Source organism: Protomyctophum bolini (genome assembly GCF_963924005.1).
Source record: "Protomyctophum bolini genome assembly, chromosome: 11".
Taxonomy (NCBI): Eukaryota; Metazoa; Chordata; class Actinopteri; order Myctophiformes; family Myctophidae; genus Protomyctophum; species Protomyctophum bolini.
In genome coordinates this window covers 38152390-38173551 of record NC_137872.1, presented here as the reverse complement: position 1 = coordinate 38173551, position 21162 = coordinate 38152390, and the positions used below count along the sequence as shown (strand labels likewise).

The following is a 21162-nucleotide window of genomic DNA, read 5'->3' as shown; positions in this document are numbered from 1 at the left end:
ATCATTGATGTTCATCGTTCAGTCTTGCAATGCCATTGGTCATGATATTTGCATCTAAATACCCCCCACAGAGGCACACATTTACACAACTTCAAAATATCTCGATTTTTTTTTATTTTAACCCTGTAATTAAAATGCCTGTAATATATATATTTTTTTGTGATCATTACAATGTCTAGAACATGTTTTTATTTATTATCGTGAAAGATATATCCCCCAAATGTAAATTATTAATGTATTATTATTTTAATAATTATTATAAATGTGCATACATTTTGCATTAAACTTTTTTTTTGTAATGCCTATTTGTGGAACCCCCTTGTGCCTCGTCTGTCTAATGTCATTCGGACTGTTTTTTATTTATGTCCGTTGTTGTAATGTAAGTGTGTGTTTTTCTGTGGGCCGTGAGTCTGCAATAAATACATTAATTCACTCACTCGTGACGTGTATTCACTCGTTCATTCATGTTTGTGCAGTGGCGTGCGCAGACATTTAGAGGGGCAGGTGCTCAAGTGGAAAAAAAGGGGCACCCTGTGCACAGTGCGTGGAACCGTCCGGTTGCCTTATTAATAGTGTGAGATTTAGAGATCTCGGGGCATAAATAATATATTATAATAATAATATATTAGATTATTTGATTAAATGATCAATGTCACCATGGTCCACATACTGTACACTTATTTTTTTTTAGGGCACATTGCTGTCCAGAGGGCAAAGGGGCAGGTGGTGCTCTAGAGCACCCCCTAGTGTCTTATCTGTGTCCGTGGTATACCTTCTCCCCTCCCTGGATGGTGACGTTGATGTTCCTGATGGCCAGCTCCTGGTCCTCTCGGTAGCGCAGCCCAAAGTCTCTGATCTCTATGTAGCCCGCCGTGGGCCAGCCCGGGGGCAGGGTGGACGGGTCATGACTCCACTCCGCCTGGAGGACGGAGGAGGAGGACGGTGGACAGACACACACACACACACACACACACACACACACACACACACACACACACACACACACACACACACAGACACACAGACACACACACACAGACACACAGACACACAGACACAGACACACACACACGTACGTTTGTATTACTAACGACTGTGGGCCAGCCAGGGGACAGGGTGGAGGACGACACACACAGTTATTTTTCTTTCTTTTCTTTTCTTTTCTGCACTGTAATTGAATTGTACTTAATTTACGTCATACGTGTCTGAGCAAATCGACATTGTTACGTTATGGTGATGTACGATGATAAGAGTCCCCCTCACTTCACACGAGTGTGATCTTTTTTGAGTGGTGCAACCCACTCCCTTACGGAGCTATGTGTGTGGTTTGGCTGCCTGCCTGCCTGCCTGCCTGGCTGGCTGGCTAGCTGGCTGGGTGCCTGGGTGGGTATGAGCACGAAAATAGCAGTGTTTTTCACCACCTGTGCACAACCTATAACGCACACACACATATTAACTGTATATATATAAGGCTGCCCTTTGCCCCCCCTCGAGGCCCTGTTTAGGAGTAGGGCTTTGAGGAGGGCCAGGAAGATCATGGCTGACCCCTGCACACCCAGGCCACAGTCTTTTTGCCCCGCTTCCCTCAGGCAGGAGGTTGCGGTCCCTAAAGACTACGAAGGCCCGACATTCAGACAGTTTCTTCCCCATGGCTATCCGGCTCCTCAACGCTGCTGGTGCCCCCCCCTGATCCCCTGACCCCCTTTTATCCTCCCTCCACCCCCACTCAGAGTGGAATGGACTGGTCACTTGAACTCTCTGCACTTTATATTTATTCACTATGTTGTTTTTGCACTGTCTTGTCCTGCACTTGTCCTAATGTTGTAAACTGCACTCTGCTGTCCACCAAAGCAAATTCCTAACATGTTTACATGTAATGGCAATAAAGTCTTCTGATTCTGATTCTATATGACGATTTTGTGTGTGCCAGTACAGTACAGTGACAGTACAGTACAGTAGAGGGACCCCCACACGGTAACTCTGTCATTTCTCAACCGTTTCGGACGTCGGGCGGCTCGCCGGAAATCGGCCTGCCCCCCTGGGGGCGTTCCTGGGGGTGTGGATGTTCTGGGGACCCCCCCCCCCCCCCCGGGGACCCCCACATGGTAACTCTCTCATTTCTGTACCGTTTCGGACGTGGGGCAGTTCATAAACTGTCAGAATCAGCTTTTGTTGCGTTCGTTTATGTGCTAAAAGAGTGACTTTGAGAGCTGTTTCCCCGCTACAATGGAAGTCAATAGACCCCATTTTGTATTTCTTAAATTGCTAATAAACAACGCAACGGAGCGAAATAACTCATGGAATGTAATAGTTTGCCCATAATAAGGTAAGAAAACAACCCAAACCTCTAAAAAAAAAAAGTGGTCTTACCCTTTAACCCAAACACAATAATGTAACAGTCCTTGGAGCATAGGCACCCTCTAGTGGTATGATCATTTAACTCCACCCTCCTAATGCAGGAGAAATACCCCGAACATCTCCGATCATACCTTGTCGGGGACACTAAGGTGATACTACACTTAACCCATTCTGAACGGGAACCCATTTTGGTGTTAGCACTATGTTATGCTTTAGCTATTGAAAAATAGCAGATCTACAAGCTCATAGCGCGCCACCGAGTGGCGCGCTACGAGCTTGTAGGTCTGCTATTTTTGAAAAATCGAAGAACGACTGACATTTTTAGAATCTGATCTCAGGTCAGAATGGGTTAATCAGACCAGTGCGTGTCCAGTGGAAACCTCGTATGAATCTGATCTCAGGTCAGAATGGGTTAGTCCTACCTCTTTCTCCGTGTCGCCGTACTCCTTGACCCTCTCCACAGCGACGATGTTTGTCTCCACGTCGGAGGACATCCTCACCAGCCACGACAGAGAGGCGGTCAGCTACACGGTCCAGAGTCATGGGGTAAATACACACACACACACACACGTTATAGTGGCTGAAGAGGTGTCAGATGCAACACCGCCAAAATGCCTTAAGCCCCATTCAGACCGAAGAAGCAGAAGCTAGCTTCTGCTTCTTCGTCCCATGTTATCTCTATGCAGAACAGCTTCTGCGTTTAAAAGCTGGAAGAATAGCTTTTTTTTGTTTTTGCGTTTTTTTTTCCTCACCGAACCTGAACTTTAAAGCAGCTTTTAAAAGCTGGAGCTTTAAAAATCTGCGTGTAGCCAATCAGAGCACAGCGTGGTTTGAGGAGGCGGAGTTGAGCTCATTTTACAAAACCGAAAACCCTCTGGAAAGCTGTCCGACCCAATTGTCCGCATTAAAAAATAAACTTTTTGAATATGGGCTGTATATGAAATATGAATGGATATTTGGCAAGACCATAGCATATTTAGCGATAGAAATTAAAGTTTATATGAGAAACAAGTTGTCGAAGCGGTGAAAACAGGTTGTGTTCCGTGTTCCGTCGCGAGTGGCACGTTTCTGGGGACAAGTGATCGTGCATTCACCCCCCCCTCCGGTTCTCATCGAAGCTATGGATGGACTACTGAACTGAACTCTCCAGAACGCTATCCGTCGCTGACGCTGATTGTGGACTAAACAGTGCACACACACACGGTTGATAAATTAGCAGATATAGATAGATAGACAAACAACTAAACAATATACGGTAGTTGTGTCGGGAGTTTTCGCCAAAACCTTCCCCGAGAAGAGGGGCGGAGCAGCCCGCTCTCAGCGCGTTTCTGTGCCGATCCTCGTGTGTCTCTCGGTAGTATGTTGAAGCTTTTGCGCCGTCAATCAATACCTTTAAAATAAATAATTAATAGCCTTTATATCAGTTGTATGTACCCCCCCCCCCCCCCCCCCCACACACACACACACACACACACACACACACAGTACACAGTACACAGTACAGTAGTCCCCAGTACTGGAACGCCGAGGAGAGCTGTGCTCGGAGACGATTTGCGGGACGTTTCCTCGCACTAAAATTAATTGCCCTTGTCGCGGGACCTCGCCCTGAGCACAGGGCGTTGACCACTGGTGTACGCTCCTCGACACCCAGTCTCAACTTAGGGGGTCCTCCGCGGGCCGGGCCACAGGGTCCAGAAGTCGGTCCACTTTCGTGTGTGTGTGTGTGTGTGTGTCGCTGCATTGTATGTTGATTGTTGAAACGTGGGCACCGTGAATCATACCTTTAAAAAATAATTAATAGCCTTTATATCAGTTGTATGTACCCCCTCTATTTATGCAATATGTTGCCCATGTTTTGTGATTGGTTTGCTGCGTTCTGAATCGATAAACCAATCGCATATATTTATTTGAGGGAATCATTTCAGACAGCGCCGAGATAGGAGCTCCCTTCCACGGGAGACTTGGGACTGAATGTCCGGAAATCGCACGTAAACATAAGCTGTTTTAATTGCTTTTACGACGTGCTGGATACATACAATTGTATTTCTACGGTATGCTCTTTCTAAATCAACATTAACATTACATACAGAGCCGCCATTTAAAACAATGCCCGGAGGGTTTCGCTCGTGGCATGGGGGAGACGAGAGCGGAGTGGGGGGGGGAGACATGAGCACTGAAGACGGAGGATTGAGATCCCGTCCGTTCGGTTATTTACAAACAAGTTTACCAAGATTATATTATTTATTCATCCATACATAGGTTATGATGTAACTAAATATATAAGTATGTCTCCTCTACAGTCGCTATTTTACATTTTAGACTTTCAAATGCGCATCTGCTCAAACTGCCCGTCTCTCGTCTCAAAGCCAGACAGCCAGTCCAGGCAGCTTGAGTGACAGGTACCTTGTACACGCCCACTTTCTCAAAAAAAAGCTGCGTCTTTTAGAGTTCTGCTTCTGCTTTTTAAAGCAGCTTCTTCGGTCTGAATGGGGCTTTACACACAAACATAACGACAATGCATGAGTGACGAATAAGGGTGAAAAAAAAGAAGGAAAAAAATCAATGTTCAGTTAAGTGATGTGAATGTGAATGTTTGTTCCATATTAAAACATGGTTTTTTTTCTCCATATAATGAAAAAGAAAAGCTATGTGACTACTGGGCAAACATATTACAACAGGTCTATTTTGGGCTCCGATAACTTTACCATCCTTGTGTAGTTTATTACCTACTTTTACTGTCACTTCATGATCTACAGTAACTCTGAAGTCTAAGTCAGTTGAATAGATTGTATAAATGTATAAGAAAATCTAAGAAAATCAACAGATTTCATACTACGGTACGTGATACAAGAGTGCAGATCTACAAGCTCACGTGTGCGTGTGTGCGTGTGTGTGTGTGTGTGGACCTGCAGAGCGTATGAGATGGACAGGCCCATGATGCCTGGACTCAGGTTCTTTCTGGCCATCACGGCAAACAGAGCGGCAAACGACACGATGCAGTTCCCCACAAACTCCAGACGCACCGCCATCCACCTGCACACAAACCATCCATGTAGGCATTTAGCCTGAATCCAGAGCGACATACATCATAATCATATACACATACTGTACAAAGTAGTTATCATTATATAATCTATATAATGAAAGTGTTGGAGGAGCGCAACGGTGGCGCCCGTGTCTCCCAGTTCCCCCGCTGTTGCTGTTGTTGTTGTCGGGACCATTCTGACCTGAGATCAGATTCTAAAAATGTTTTCTACATCCTGACAGTTTTCTGAAAAAGCTATGTTTCTATACGTCAGTCGTTCTTCGATTTTTCTAAAAATAGCAGACCTACAAGCTCATAGCGCGCCACTCGGTGGCGCGCTATGAGCTTGTAGATCTGCTATTTTTCAATAGCTAAAGTGTAACATCCCGCCCCGATGTGTAGGTTGATGCCTTGCATGGTTTCCTCTGGCATCGGTGTATGAAATGTGTGTGAGAGAATGGGCGAATGTTCAATGCACAATCTATGTAAAGTGCTTTGGATTGAAGCACCATAGAAATGCACAATTTTACCATTCCTAAATGAACGGCCTACTTTACTACAGCGTCACACAAAAAAGCAGCAACAGATACGCAAGCTCAAAACGCAGGGCGAAGCGACACGTATGACGGAAGCATGTGGCTCGCGAGACCAACCTACACTTAAATCATGTCTAACTTAACCGTAGGCCCTCTGGTTGAGGTCACATCACTCACCTGTCGGCCACGATGCTGGGGTAGTATAGGCCCTCTGGTTGAGGTCACATCACCCACCTGTCGACCACGATGCTGGGGTAGTATAGGCCCTCTGTTTGAGGTCACATCACTCACCTGTTGGCCACGATGCTGGGGTAGTAGAGGCCCTCTGGTTGAGGTCACATCACTCACCGGTTGGCCACGATGCTGGGGTAGTAGGCCCTCTGGTTGTGGTCGACGCGATGGTCGCTCTCGCGGATGAAGCGCTCCTGCTCTCCGAAGGCCCGGATGACGCTGGTGCCCAGCAGGGTCTCGCTGAAGTGCGTGTAGACCGGAGAGCGGCTCACCGACTCCAGACGCTTCAGCTGACGAGACGAGGCCACGTAGAACCTCTGGGAGAGAGAGAGAGAGAGAGAGAGAGAGAGGATGGAGTGAAGCAAGAGACAATCAATGGGGTCATTGCTGAGATAAATAAACCCTGACGTGTAGCGGCCTCAGTTAAGCCATTAACACTCATGCGGTCGATTCTACAAATGTCTTCTAAATCAGAGGTTCCCGACCACCGGTATGTGGATCGGTGCCGGTCCGCGAGACGGCCCTAGAATTCAGTTTTGCGGGCGTGAACATATAAGCCTCCAGCCGGAGTGAAGTTGACTCGGTCGCATGAAGACGCCAATACCAAAGGATTCGTCAGTGATGTCACTGTGGCTTAGGTTTGGTTTAGAGTCCAGTCCGTGCTACTTCCGCGTTGCATTACAGTGACATCATTGTTGAATCCTTGCAACCACTTGAAACTCCTTGCAACCATTATCCCCAAATGGCACCAGTCTGCAACAGTCTCTACAACAATTCCGTTGCAAGGAGTTGCATTGGTGTGGACTGACCTTAACTCGTTGCCCACCACCAAAAACCTCCGGCACTGTTGTGACAGCGCTCTTATTTCACTTGGGAAACCCCTTCCGTTTCCCCCTCACCGCATATTTAAAAGTCTTCAGAAGCGTTCATATTTTAACCGTGCGGTAGTGACGATTTTGTATTGAGACCCTGACATCGTCACGTTGTTCAAATCTATCTAATCTATCAAATCAATCTGAGCCGCGAAACCCGAGAGAAGCGCCTCAAAAGATCGCCGCTCACAAAGCATCGTGCGGGCCGCCATCTTGCGACAGGAAAAACACAGCGGTGCGACCGGGAGCTCCGCTTTGCGGTAAATATTAGCGAGACGATTATGAATTAATATAAAGTCCAAAAAACCACGTAAAAAAGGTTTTTTTGGCGCCATGGGACTTCAATACAAAAAACACGTCAAAAAGGCGTTTTTGGCACCATGGGACTTCAATAAAAAAAAACACGTCAAAAAGGCGTTTTTGGCACCATGGGACTTCAATAAAAAAAAACACGTCAAAAAGGCGTTTTTGGCACCATGGGACTTCAATAAAAAACACGTAAAAAGGTGTTTTTGGCACCATGGGACTTCAATAAAAAAAAACACGTCAAAAAGGCGTTTTTGGCACCATGGGACTTCAATAAAAAACACGTAAAAAGGTGTTTTTGGCACCATGGGACTTCAATAAAAAAACAAGTAAAAAGGTGTTTTTGGCACCATGGGACTTCAATAAAAAAAAACACGTAAAAAGGCGTTTTTGGCACCATGGGACTTCAATAAAAAAAAAAAAGTATAAAAGCGTTGTCCCTGGCGGCGGGTGGATGACAGGCTTATCGCCCTCGCGGAGGAGGCCGTTCCCGTTCTCGTTCAACAACAACAACAACAACAACAACAACAACAACATACAACACCCCACACCCCACCTGGACGAAGAGGTAGAGCAGGCCCAGCGGCGGGATGACCACGGCCACCAGCGGCGTGGCCACCAGGATCATGGCGCAGCCGCCCAGCACGTTGAACATGGAGCCCATGAACATCTTGATGATGCCGGGGAGCACCGAGTCGATGGTGTCCGTCTCCTTGGCGAAGCGGTTCACCAGGTTGCCGCTGGGCGTGCGCTCGAAGAAGGACATGGGCGAGCGCAGCACGTTGAACAGCATGGACTGGTGGAGGTAGCGCGACGCCAGGATGCCCCCGATGGACACCGAGATGGAGTAGCAGAAGACGGCCACGCCTGGTGGGGGAGGGGAGGAGGGGAGAAGGGCGCGTGAGGGGAGGGATAGATACAATTTAGGCATTTAGCAGACGCTCTTAATCCAGAGCGATTTTACGAGGCAAGTGCAAGGGTTACGGGCCGAGTTGTAGGTCCGCTATTTTTGAAAAATCAAAGAACGACCGACATAGAAAAACATAGCTTTTTCAGAAAACTGTCAGCATGTAGAAGACATTTTTAGAATCTGATCTCAGGTCAAAATGGGTTAATATACCCAAACCACCCCCAACCCCCTACTACACCCAGCACACCAACCCCCTCCTCCTGAGTCCTGACCTTGAGTGAAGCCCAGGGCTCCGTAGACGCCCAGCCTCATCTCCCGGTAGGGCTGCGTCCCGTTGACCACGGGGTCGTCCGTCCACAGGCTGAGCCAGTAGTTGGAGAGCAGCGAGGCCGTGTGGTGCACCACGAAGAGCAGCAGGCTGATGATGGACAGCAGCACGCCGATGGCCTTCATGTACTCCCAGAACACCGCCAGCTTCACCTGTCGGAGGTCCAAAAGGTCATATATATATTATGTCAGGGGTTTTTTGGCCCGGGGACCCCCCTGGGGAAATGCTTTGGCAATGTATCGGGACCCCCGCCCCGCCCGCCCCCTCCCGACCCCCAATATAAATTGAATGCCACAATAACCTTAATGATAGAGACAATACACCATGAATACTGAAGCCAGATATAATCATTAGGGAAGGTGTATGCATGTACTATTATGTAAACTCTTCATTTCCATTTTCCAGCCACATTTTTTTGAAAATAATTTGGGGACCCCCCCCAAAATAATTTGGCGACCCTCGGTTTGAGAACCCCTGATATATGTGACCAGATTTGACTGAGAGACTGCCATCGCGCAAATTCCAGCTTTTCACCAGAGGAGAAAAATGAGTTAATAGCACAGGCAGACTCTTCACATACTAGAGAGCATGTCTGAAATAAGTGTCCAAACATGTACGTAGCTAGGTGTAATGTTAAGAGACCACAGCACCTTTCAAGCCCGTTTTCTCAACTCTTACTCTTCTAAGCCATATCTCCAAAACTGTTGGGCCAAACTGAACAACCAATATGTCAATTTGAAGCTATGATTCCCTGCTTTCATATGACATCTAAAAACGAAAATTCCAAAAAGTCCCTCAGTCAAATTTAGTCACATTTGAGGAAAAAAGAACATTGAATGTCTAGTCCCCGATTATAATAGACCCCCGTGTATTAGCATATATTGGAAGTCTTAGTATAGTCTTATATTCATCACAATAGGGTACGTTTTCTCATCAATAAAGATATCAATGAGTGAGAAGTTGCCGTCCTTACCTTCCCCGTGTTGGCCTTGTCCGCCTCCATCAGCTTGCCCACCTCATCGTTCTTGGCCTTCTTCCCCAGGACCTCGTCCACCGCTCCTCCTCCTCCGCTCTTCTGGGCCAGTTTGGTTGAGCTGCCGCTCTGCTGGACACCTTGCCTGCAGGGAGGAGGTTTACATTGATGGACATTATTATTACACGACAATGTTTACTACCAGCTTATAATGGTCTAAACCAGGGGTGGGGCAACTTTGAGAGGACCACTATATTTCCACACTAAATCCCTAGGGCCATATTATTATTATATATTTAAATATATTTTTGCTATATTCGAATTGAAATCTTGAATTTCTGCTATTTTTGAATTGGAATCCTGAAAATTTACCTTTTTATGTAATTTCAAATGCCTTTAATTATACTTGTGTTGAAGCAATGAGCTACTAATTTAGACTGAAGTAATAAAAGCGGGTCATGTTTGCATGTTGTGGAATAGTAACAGCTGAAACCAATATCAGTATTCTGACATTAACCTGAGGGCCGCATTAAGTGAAGGTGGGGGGGCCGCATATGGCCCCCCCGGGCCGCCAGTTTTCCACCCCTGGTCTAAACCTCAGAACAAATGCTTTGGCTATACGGTGTGTAGTACCAGCGTTCAAATCCGAGGGTGGGGTATAACAATGTCTGGCCTTCTTTGGCCACTTGGTCGTGGAACGACCTGCAGTACAGACAAAAATCGGCTTTGAAAGTTCCTTTGAGAAGTTTCAAAAGGAGCATCTTCGATGTACAGTCCAACACACCTGCAACATGTTCGGATATGTACCATATCCTTTGCTCATGCCTATATATTTATTATTTTGTACATTTTGCCCTGCCACTAAAAGATCAGCACTTTGGTGATTTGTTGTATTTATTTCATAGGTACTTTGGATGTGCATCTTTTTTTTTTTTTATATATATTTTTTTTATCCCACGATTTTGTAACCCATTTTTCACCCCTGCGTCAATCATCTAATGTGATCCTGGGCTCTACACACCCTCCGCCAACCTGGGGAGAGCAACGGACTTAACTCATGCTTCCTTCATGCCTGAGTGTCCAAGTTGCTCCTTTATTACACCCGACAGGGGGGGGAGTTTCCCTGGTTGGACGTGCATCATGGATGTTTTATTTGCTGTTCTATAATGTGACATGTACGATTTGGTATTGTAAGTGTAATTTTATGTCTGCCTCTTGGACAGTTCCCACTTGTAAAAGAGACGCACTCTCAATGTGTTTGTTACTGGTTAAATAATGTATCTCAGTGGCTTTGTGGTTAGAGTGTCTGCCCTAGAGACTGGAAGTTCCCCGGGGTTCGGGAAAATGGGACCCAGTGCCTCCCTGCTTAGCACTCAGCATCAAGGGTTGGATTTGGGGTTAAGTCCCAGTGACATACACAGTACTAGCGTCATGTCCAGGGGGTGTACAGCACTTCGTGTCCATCTATTTCCGTTCTCTTCGGCACGGTAATTATTTGTTATTTTTAGTCATTTAGTTTTTATTGTATCCTAATGTCATTTTCTAATCGAGTTTCCTTGGCTTTGCTTGACGTTTTGCGTGAAGCACATTGCATTGTGTTCTTGTTGAAATGGGCGCTATACAAATACATTTGTCTTGCCTCATGGTAAGATTTTCTTATATACGAGCACACACAAAAAGAGTGACATTATTTAGTTTTGGTTCCTCAACATCGTAATAACAATAACATAGAAATAATAAAGCAATGCTATACAATAGTAATAAAAAAATTGTGAAGAATATACATTAGTCGTAGAAGCATATTTTGAGGTGCTTGAAGGCCTAATTGCATTGTTTGTGTGTGTGTGTGTGTGTGTGTGTGTGTGTGTGTGTGTGTGTGTGTGTGTGTGTGTGTGTGTGTGTGCATGGAAGGTGTCATGATGACATCATGTTACCACAACATACACGTTACTGATTTCCAGACACTCACCCGATGACAGCGGCAGGACCTCCGTTCTCTATTCCTTTCTTTGGTCCAGAAACTATAAAAAATAAATAAATGGAAATAAAATAGGGAAATGGAAACAGTGAAATCAGCATCGGATTATATATACTCAATATTGTGCAATGACATCAAAGATGTCTACTATACACTCTCGGTAGTTTTGCTTGCATTTCAAACACCACCACCTGACCATGCTGGTTTTCTTTTCAAAGTGTCAAGCTGTTAATTCAACCGGTCACCTTCACACAAGAACACACCAGTACAACACATCCTAGTTGGACTCTGTCACCTTCACACAGAACACACCAGTACAACACATCCTAGTTGGACTCTGTCACCTTCACACAGACCGAACACACCACACACCAGTACAACACATCCTAGTTGGACTCTGTCACCTTCACACAGAACACACCACACACCAGTACAACACATCCTAGTTGGACTCTGTCACCTTCACACAGAACACACCACACACCAGTACAACACATCCTAGTTGGACTCTGTCACCTTCACACAGACCGAACACACCACACACCAGTACAACACATCCTAGTTGGACTCTGTCACCTTCACACAGAACACACCACACACCAGTACAACACATCCTAGTTGGACTCGGTCACCTTCACACAGAACACACCACACACCAGTACAACACATCCTAGCAGGAGTCTGTCGGACTACTTTGATGAAGCAAGCAACATGGGAACCAGTGGCTACGTTTTATGTGATCGCTAGTAACTTATTATTACCACTACTACTACTACTACTACTACTACTACTACCGCCACTACTAGGCCTACCACTACTTGCCCAATCATGAACTGTCATTTCAATAGTCTGATTATTGCAATATGCATTTTATAAGTTATGCTTGATAATAAAATGCAGCGCAGGTTTAGCATGGCTGTTCCTTTTTGGGGACCCGTCCATTTGCAAAATGTTCTCATGCTGCGTTCAGATGCAACGGTACAACAATACGCAGTCTACCATTCATTTTCAACGGAAGCCAGCGACATGATGCAAAGATACGTCCGAGGTTTGTAGCTGCTGCAAAAGCCACGAACGCTGTGTGTATAGTAGCTTTGCATCTTTGTATCTTTCTGCATCGGCCCGCGTGAAGGAAACCTGACCCGAGTTTGGTCAGAAGGAAACGTTCACCCTTCCTCCTGAACAGTCTGGACACCTGCAAGCGGTTTGAATTGACATGCGCGGCGTGCCACTAGTACTGCAAGCCAGTTTGGACACCAGCTGTTTTTAATTGACATGCTTCTAGCAGCAGCAGCAGCAGCAGCACTATGAAGGACACTAAAAATGACAGAACCTGGTCAACTGAACCTGCGTGAGGAGCCTGGTTGAACACTCGTTCAACCAAACAAAACCCTCTCCATTCACCAGTCCTCAGCTCCTCACTGACGCTCAATACAATGCAGTAGGGGGGCCATTTTTTTGTCAACTCACTCCTGTGTCTCAGTCAAGCTGTGGATTTCTTAAACATGCAGCGTGGAGGTTTCAAGATAAGGGAAAAATATAGCCTTTCCCCAAAATAGCCACGACTGTTGCATCAATACCGAAGACATTATCTACTCACTTTTGCGACACTGAGTGAGTAGACCGCATGGTGCTGCTAAAGTGAGCATCAGCGAGGACCCATAACATAAAAGGAGATGCGTTTGAATACAATGCCTCCCCAAAAAAGGCCAACATGCAAATGCATGCCGAGAATGGCTGTATATATGAACTCTAAGTCACAAATTCTAGTCACTGGTCCACCAGTGGTGGACCAAAAAAAAAAAATAGGAAACAACTAAATGTTCCCCCCCCCCCCGTGGGGGTAAACGTTGTATTATTTTATTGAATGAAGGCCAGGGGCAGAATTATAGAATAATGTGTGGACATTCATGCAGGCTGCGAGTCTGCCCCGCGCAGGCCCGATTAGAAATCCATTCCTTCTCGTATAACGTCATGCGCGTACCACCAAGCACCAGAGGGGGCGACCAAGACACAAGGACATGTTTCCGCTGATGTCAGACAACATAATCCGTGTTCTCGTTTGCGTGGAGTGCAAAGTGTTAAAGTAGACGACTAAACAAAAACTAAGCTATGACGAGTATTAAACACATTCTGATGTCTAAGATCAGAAACATGCCCCTTTTCTTTTTAAACCAAGTCCCCATAATGGACCAATGAACACAACAACCAGCCAAACCTTCATCTCTCACATCCTCCTCCTCCTCCTCCTCCTCACTTCCCTCTTCTGAATGAAGGGCAGACGAGGGGAAAAAACAAAAAAAAACAGGGCGGGGTTGACAAATAGAGAAAGACACATATGGACACATCACATGTAAAGAAGACAAACACAGAATAAATCATAGCGCAGGTTGGTGAGAACAGAAAGAAAGGGGCGGAAACATTGACTTCATTGGGATGAGTTGTTAAAACAACAGAAACTGGTTTTTTTAATACATCCGTCATGATCAACAGGTCTTTATTTAAACAGCATGGCCTCGTTAGTATACTGTATGTTGACATGATCTTCGTGTCATCGCTCCTATACCGTCTTCACTCTGTATTTCCTGCTTTTAATGGGTTAAGAACGCGTCATACCAAAGCCTACACGGAGTTGTGCAAGGACGTGCTGTGATTGGGCCAGTCGCTGTGATTGACAGCCTAACCCTTAACCTCAGTAAAACTATACCTAAACCTAACCTTAATGTAGTGGTTGCAACTGTATTCATTTATTTCCCTGAGTTCATGCAGTGGTGGGAGTTCTGCTCTGGTTTTGAACAAAACCAGAGCAGAACTCCCACCACGGGACTCGGGCAAGTATTTCATACAGCTTTTGTTAAAAGAATCGGAACTATCCCTTCCTCAGTAAACTTAACTTGCCCGGGGGCGTGGCTAGAAGCACAACCCGTGTAGGAATTAGCATGTCGCGTCTAGAACGTATATTTGGTTGCTTTGTACGTCTGCACAATAGTCACGTTGCACATTTGGGTAAAACAATGCTGTTTTTGATCTGAAATCGACTGCACACAAAAATCCTTCTAATTATGATTAAGTTACTGTGCCTGTCTAAGACAAGTCTCTAAGTATTAGCGTATAGCCCTATCACTGTATATTGGTATATATCCTATCATTTTATAATTGTATTATTGTCATTCTATGTACCGTAGCACAGTGCAAGTCCCAACAAACATTGTGCTGCTTGTACCTTGTTTAAATCATTGACAAATAAAACTTCTTCAATTTTGAATACAACTCATATTGTTTCATATTATGCCAGCAGGTGGCAGCAACGTCTCACAAGTATAGAAGCAATAGAGGAGGCAATGCTAGGCTCTAAAGTAACTATAAGCAAGAACATGTCAAAATTGTAATGCCCTTTTTTCTCTCTCTCTTTTGGTATTCAGACAGCCCGAGTAAAACGCTCCCTGTGACACATCTAGGGATTCATGCATTCAAAGATTTTCCTAGAAGCTTTGTCATTGGTCGAAATAAAACCTGCAGAAATGACTAACCAATCATCGAGTAGACAGGCAAATGACAAAGCTTCTAGGAAAATCTTTGGATGAAGTTTTTCCCACTGCTATAGCGGTCTGAATAGTTAATTAACATTTTGAGAAATACTGAAAATATATTGCTATATATAGCAGCTTTAAGTTGGAAAGAGGAATGTACATGATGAAGACAATGAGACATAAAGACGACATGATGGATCACAACGAAACCAGCAGAAACCAGTTGAAACCAGTTGAAAGCAAAGTGATGAAGCCAAAATTGACACGTCCTGCAGCTTGGGCCTGATAAGTCTATCGATGCAACTAGCAGAATCAGGAAGGAATTAGGACGTTACTTGAACGCCTCCCTTTGACTGCAAGGATGTTGCTTACTTCCCATTGTCTGGGGGGGGCGTTTGAGGTTCTAAAGAGGTATAGGATAATGAATGAAGCCCAGGGCCCCGTACCGCATACGAAGGTGTTGTGTGTTTCCGGTTCAAATCTGCTGCTGAGCCAATCAAATTAAGCTATGGGAAACTGACCCTGGAAACGGTACATGTTTATGTCACCTTCTGGAAAGGGGACACTACACTACACTTACAGTGAGTACAGTATGCACTATGCACCGAGCCTAATGTCCTCGCCGGAAGTTCCCGGAGACATGCGCACGGCACGGGTCATGTGTGACCCTACTGTGTTTGGCCAGGTGTAGTGAGTTTAACCAGATGTAGTGAGTTTAACCAGGTGTAGTGAGTTTAACCAGGTGTAGTGAGTTTAACCAGGTGTAGTGAGTTTAACCAGGTGTAGTGAGTTTAACCAGATGTAGTGAGTTTAACCAGGTGTAGTGAGTTTAACCAGGTGTAGTGAGTTTAACCAGGTGTAGTGAGTTTAACCAGGTGTAGTGAGTTTAACCAGATGTAGTGAGTTTAACCAGGTGTAGTGAGTTTAACCAGGTGTAGTGAGTTTAACCAGGTGTAGTGAGTTTAACCAGGTGTAGTGAGTTTAACCAGGTGTAGTGAGTTTAACCAGGTGTAGTGAGTCTAACCAGGTGTAGTGAGTCTAACCAGGTGCAGTGAGTCTAACCATGTGTAGTGAGTCTAACCAGGTGTAGTGAGTCTAACCATGTGTAGTGAGTCTAACCAGGTGTAGTGAGTCTAACCATGTGTAGTGAGTTTAACCAGGTGTAGTGAGTTTAACCAGGTGTAGTGAGTCTAACCAGGTGTAGTGAGTCTAACCAGGTGTAGTGAGTCTAACCATGTGTAGTGAGTCTAACCATGTGTAGTGAGTTTAACCAGGTGTAGTGAGTCTAACCATGTGTAGTGAGTCTAACCAGGTGTAGTGAGTCTAACCAGGTGTAGTGAGTCTAACCATGTGTAGTGAGTCTAACCAGGTGTAGTGAGTTTAACCAGGTGTAGTGAGTTTAACCAGGTGTAGTGAGTTTAACCAGGTCTAGTGAGTTTGACCAGGTGTAGTGAGTTTGACCAGGTGTAGTGAGTTTAACCAGGTGTAGTGAGTTTGACCAGGTGTAGTGAGTTTGACCAGGTGTAGTGAGTTTAACCAGGTGTAGTGAGTTTAACCAGGTGCAGTGAGTTTAACCAGGTCTAGTGAGTTTAACCAGGTGTAGTGAGTTTAACCAGGTGTAGTGAGTTTAACCAGGTGTAGTGAGTTTAACCAGGTGTAGTGAGTTTAACCAGGTGTAGTGAGTTTAACCAGGTGTAGTGAGTTTAACCAGGTCTAGTGAGTTTGACCAGGTGTAGTGAGTTTAACCAGGTGTAGTGAGTTTGACCAGGTGTAGTGAGTTTGACCAGGTGTAGTGAGTTTAACCAGGTGTAGTGAGTTTAACCAGGTGCAGTGAGTTTAACCAGGTGTAGTGAGTTTAACCAGGTCTAGTGAGTTTAACCAGGTGTAGTGAGTTTAACCAGGTGTAGTGAGTTTAACCAGATGTAGTGAGTTTAACCAGGTGTAGTGAGTTTAACCAGGTGCAGTGAGTTTAACCAGGTGGAGTGAGTTTGGCCAGGTGTAGTGAGTTTAACCAGGTGTAGTGAGTTTGGCCAGGTGTAGTGAGTTTAACCAGGTGTAGTGAGTTTGACCAGGTGTAGTGAGTTTAACCAGGTGTAGTGAGTTTGACCAGGTGTAGTGAGTTTAACCAGGTGTAGTGAGTTTAACCAGGTGTAGTGAGTTTAACCAGGTGTAGTGAGTTTAACCAGGTGTAGTGAGTTTGGCCAGGTGTAGTGAGTTTGACCAGGTGGAGTGAGTTTGGCCAGGTGTAGTGAGTTTAACCAGGTGTAGTGAGTTTAACCAGGTGCAGTGAGTTTGGCCAGGTGTAGTGAGTTTGACCAGGTGTAGTGAGTTTAACCAGGTGTAGTGAGTTTAACCAGGTGTAGTGAGTTTAACCAGGTGTAGTGAGTTTAACCAGGTGCAGTGAGTTTAACCAGGTGGAGTGAGTTTGGCCAGGTGTAGTGAGTTTAACCAGGTGTAGTGAGTTTGGCCAGGTGTAGTGAGTTTGACCAGGTGGAGTGAGTTTGGCCAGGTGTAGTGAGTTTAACCAGGTGTAGTGAGTTTAACCAGGTGTAGTGAGTTTAACCAGGTGCAGTGAGTTTAACCAGGTGGAGTGAGTTTGGCCAGGTGTAGTGAGTTTAACCAGGTGGAGTGAGTTTAACCAGGTGGAGTGAGTTTAACCAGGTGTAGTGAGTTTAACCAGGTGGAGTGAGTTTAACCAGGTGGAGTGAGTTTAACCAGGTGTAGTGAGTTTAACCAGGTGTAGTGAGTTTAACCAGGTGTAGTGAGTTTGACCAGGTGTAGTGAGTTTGACCAGGTGTAGTGAGTTTGACCAGGTGTAGTGAGTTTGACCAGGTGTAGTGAGTTTAACCAGGTGTAGTGAGTTTAACCAGGTGTAGTGAGTTTAACCAGGTGTAGTGAGTTTAACCAGATGTAGTGAGTTTAACCAGGTGTAGTGAGTTTAACCAGGTGGAGTGAGTTTGGCCAGGTGTAGTGAGTTTGACCAGGTGTAGTGAGTTTAACCAGGTGTAGTGAGTTTAACCAGGTGTAGTGAGTTTAACCAGGTGTAGTGAGTTTGGCCAGGTGTAGTGAGTTTGACCAGGTGTAGTGAGTTTAACCAGGTGTAGTGAGTTTAACCAGGTGTAGTGAGTTTAACCAGGTGTAGTGAGTTTAACCAGGTGTAGTGAGTTTAACCAGGTGTAGTGAGTTTGGCCAGGTGTAGTGAGTTTAACCAGGTGGAGTGAGTTTAACCAGGTGTAGTGAGTTTGACCAGGTGTAGTGAGTTTAACCAGGTGTAGTGAGTTTGGCCAGGTGTAGTGAGTTTAACCAGGTGTAGTGAGTTTAACCAGGTGTAGTGAGTTTAACCAGGTGTAGTGAGTTTAACCAGGTGTAGTGAGTTTAACCAGGTGTAGTGAGTTTAACCAGGTGTAGTGAGTTTAACCAGGTGTAGTGAGTTTAACCAGGTGTAGTGAGTTTAACCAGGTGGAGTGAGTTTAACCAGGTGTAGTGAGTTTAACCAGGTGTAGTGAGTTTAACCAGGTGTAGTGAGTTTAACCAGATGTAGTGCGTTTAACCATGTGTAGTGAGTTTAACCAGGTGTAGTGAGTTTAACCAGGTGTAGTGAGTTTGGCCAGGTGTAGTGAGTTTAACCAGGTGTAGTGAGTTTAACCAGGTGTAGTGAGTTTAACCAGGTGTAGTGAGTTTAACCAGATGTAGTGCGTTTAACCATGTGTAGTGAGTTTAACCAGATGTAGTGAGTTTAACCAGGTGCAGTGCGTTTGACCAGGTGTAGTGCGTTTAACCAGGTGTAGTGAGTGTGTGTGTGTGTGTGTGTGGTCTCACTGGAGTCGTCGTCGCCCTGCTCTGCGTTGGCGTAGGTGTGTAGGAACTCGGCGAAGGCCCCCTCCCGGGCCATCAGCTCCAGGTAGGAGCCCATCTCCGTGATCTCGCCCTCCACCATCACCAGGATCAGGTCCACCTGGGGCAGGTAGCTCAGGCCGTGGGTCACCAGCACGCGCGTCTGTGTGTGGAGGAGGAGGACGGTCAACGCATCAATACGTAGCAACAGCGACATACCAAAGCCTAACACGGGTTGTGCATTCGACGCGCTGTGATTGGGCCAGTCGCTGGGATTGACAGCCTAAACCTAGCCCTAACCTTAACCTCAGTAAAACTATACCTAAACCTAACCCTAACCTTAACCTCAAGAAAACTATACCTAAACCTAACTGTCACGGGGCAACCCGTGCCCTATATACAAAGACACATGAAACTGTTTCCTATAACATGCAAGGACTGTTGTTTTAAACTTTATTTGAATGGTAATCACTGATTGGTTAGTTGTCTCTCCTGCACTGCTGGTGGCATCTCCCTTGATGAGGAAAGGGCCAAGTGCTATGCAGGAGAGGGGTGTTTCTCCTTATTCTTTGAGTAATTGTCATTGAGTGTTCATTTTGTTTTATACTTGTTTAATTGTAACACATTATTTAGAATGTTTAGGTTACTGTTTATTCAAGGTGGTTGGAAGTATTTATTTATTAGTGTAGTATTTGAGAAGAAATGTGCTAATTGAGTCTGTGCCCAGTGGTAGGACCCACTCCTATTTAAAGGAGGCTGCAGGGACAGGCTAGTTAGTTGGATGTGGGCATTGACACAAATAACATCCCTGAGGGAGAGCTACAGGGCCTTGTGTGATCAAGGTGCAGCCTGAAGAGAGCTCTCATCCTGTTTGGGTTTTGTTAAGGAGTGTTGCCCAAGTATTTATTTATCTTTTTGTCCTTTCTTAATTTTGTTGCCTGTAATATAGTTTGCTATTGAGAATTATTGCACTGAACAATTGTATGGACTTTTGGTGGAGGAGTTTGGGGAAAATAAAAGCCCTTAACTACCATTCCTGACTGTTCTTGGAGCCTTGGCCGTTCGGGCAACTTCACACTAACCTTAACCTCAGTAAACGTAACTTGCCCGGGGGCGTGGTTATAAACACAACCCGTGTAGGAATTAGTATGTAGCGTAGCAGAACACAGTGCAACAATACACATGGCACTTGCCCTAGGCTCAACGACCTCACAGGCACATTTAAAGGCTCAAACTTATGTATCTTAGTTAGCATTTTTATACAGGCATAGTGTTGTTTCAATTCATTATATAGATATTGCACTGTTAGACGGATGTTAGGTTCATGCTTTACCGGTACGTATGATTCATGGTGACATTTTTTTATGGTATTTGATGAATTATCACATGTTGTTCTTGCTTACTCTTAAGTCATTGTAAGGATTAAGAGCATCTGCTATAAAAATGCCTAAAAATTGTAAAATGCATCAGAAACAAATGGTTCCATTTGGAGAGCAGCTGATCCATCAACCTACAGTACTGAACATACATGTACATTCTCCATCCACCACTTCCCTAACGTAGTTATTATATTTCCCCTGAGAACAGTGTGAATCACTTACAACGGAAGCGGACATTTTTAAAATATTATCGTTTCCAGCATATGGACCGTATGGGAGTATTTTTAGGTGAACGCTTTGGCGTTTTCAGCCAGGGGGGAAAAAATATCAGTGAAAGAAACAGGTGTTCTATCAGCAAACAGACTGACTAGAACACACACGCACACACACACACACACACACACACACACACACACACACACACACACTCGTATGCTCCCAAACATAGACACCATCTTTATCAGTGATCGGAACAAGACACTAATCAGCAATCACACATGTTGCCGCGAGCAGAACACAGGCTAGTTACACGTCACCTCGACAAACAAACCTGGACTTCACGTCCCATGATGCAGTGCTTCCGTTAGCCTGTCCTGTGAGTCGTCAGAGTGTATTTCGGAAGCCTGGTTCTATGTTTACAACACTTACAACTAGGCTTCGTCACAACTATGACATTTTACTTGAAGATATGGTGTCGGTCAAATAATTGCGGTTCGCAATTTAATTGTGTTTCCGTCTTTTGAACATTTTGTTTGGCTTTTTAGGTTCCGTAAACAAAAATTTAACAGAGCAGATATGACACATGGCTTACATATTTAATAACTTTATACTTAATGTTTATACTACTAGATCTGGAATGTCCCATTTTTTTGGTGTGTGTCTCCATTGTAAATGCGCAAGAG

The 21162-nt window shown here is 45.0% G+C and overlaps 1 protein-coding gene across 2 annotated transcripts in view; it reads right to left on the bottom strand.

Annotated features, from left to right (window-relative positions):
* The window catches only part of LOC308324572 (multidrug resistance-associated protein 1-like), a 93594-nt gene that overhangs the window by 5546 nt on the left and 66886 nt on the right, over nucleotides 1-21162 (bottom strand). For both annotated transcript variants that reach the window (XR_013964933.1, XM_080776669.1), the window contains exons 19-27: nucleotides 18867-19044; nucleotides 11509-11560; nucleotides 9540-9684; nucleotides 8511-8718; nucleotides 7885-8195; nucleotides 6268-6467; nucleotides 5265-5391; nucleotides 2781-2882; nucleotides 773-919 (exon numbers count right to left, since the gene is read on the bottom strand). Coding sequence is in view for 1 of the 2 variants with exons in the window: in XM_080776669.1 (XP_080632795.1) it covers nucleotides 773-919; nucleotides 2781-2882; nucleotides 5265-5391; nucleotides 6268-6467; nucleotides 7885-8195; nucleotides 8511-8718; nucleotides 9540-9684; nucleotides 11509-11560; nucleotides 18867-19044 (1470 nt within the window). In the remaining variant the exon portion in view is untranslated. The remainder of the gene's footprint in view (nucleotides 1-772; nucleotides 920-2780; nucleotides 2883-5264; nucleotides 5392-6267; nucleotides 6468-7884; nucleotides 8196-8510; nucleotides 8719-9539; nucleotides 9685-11508; nucleotides 11561-18866; nucleotides 19045-21162) is intronic.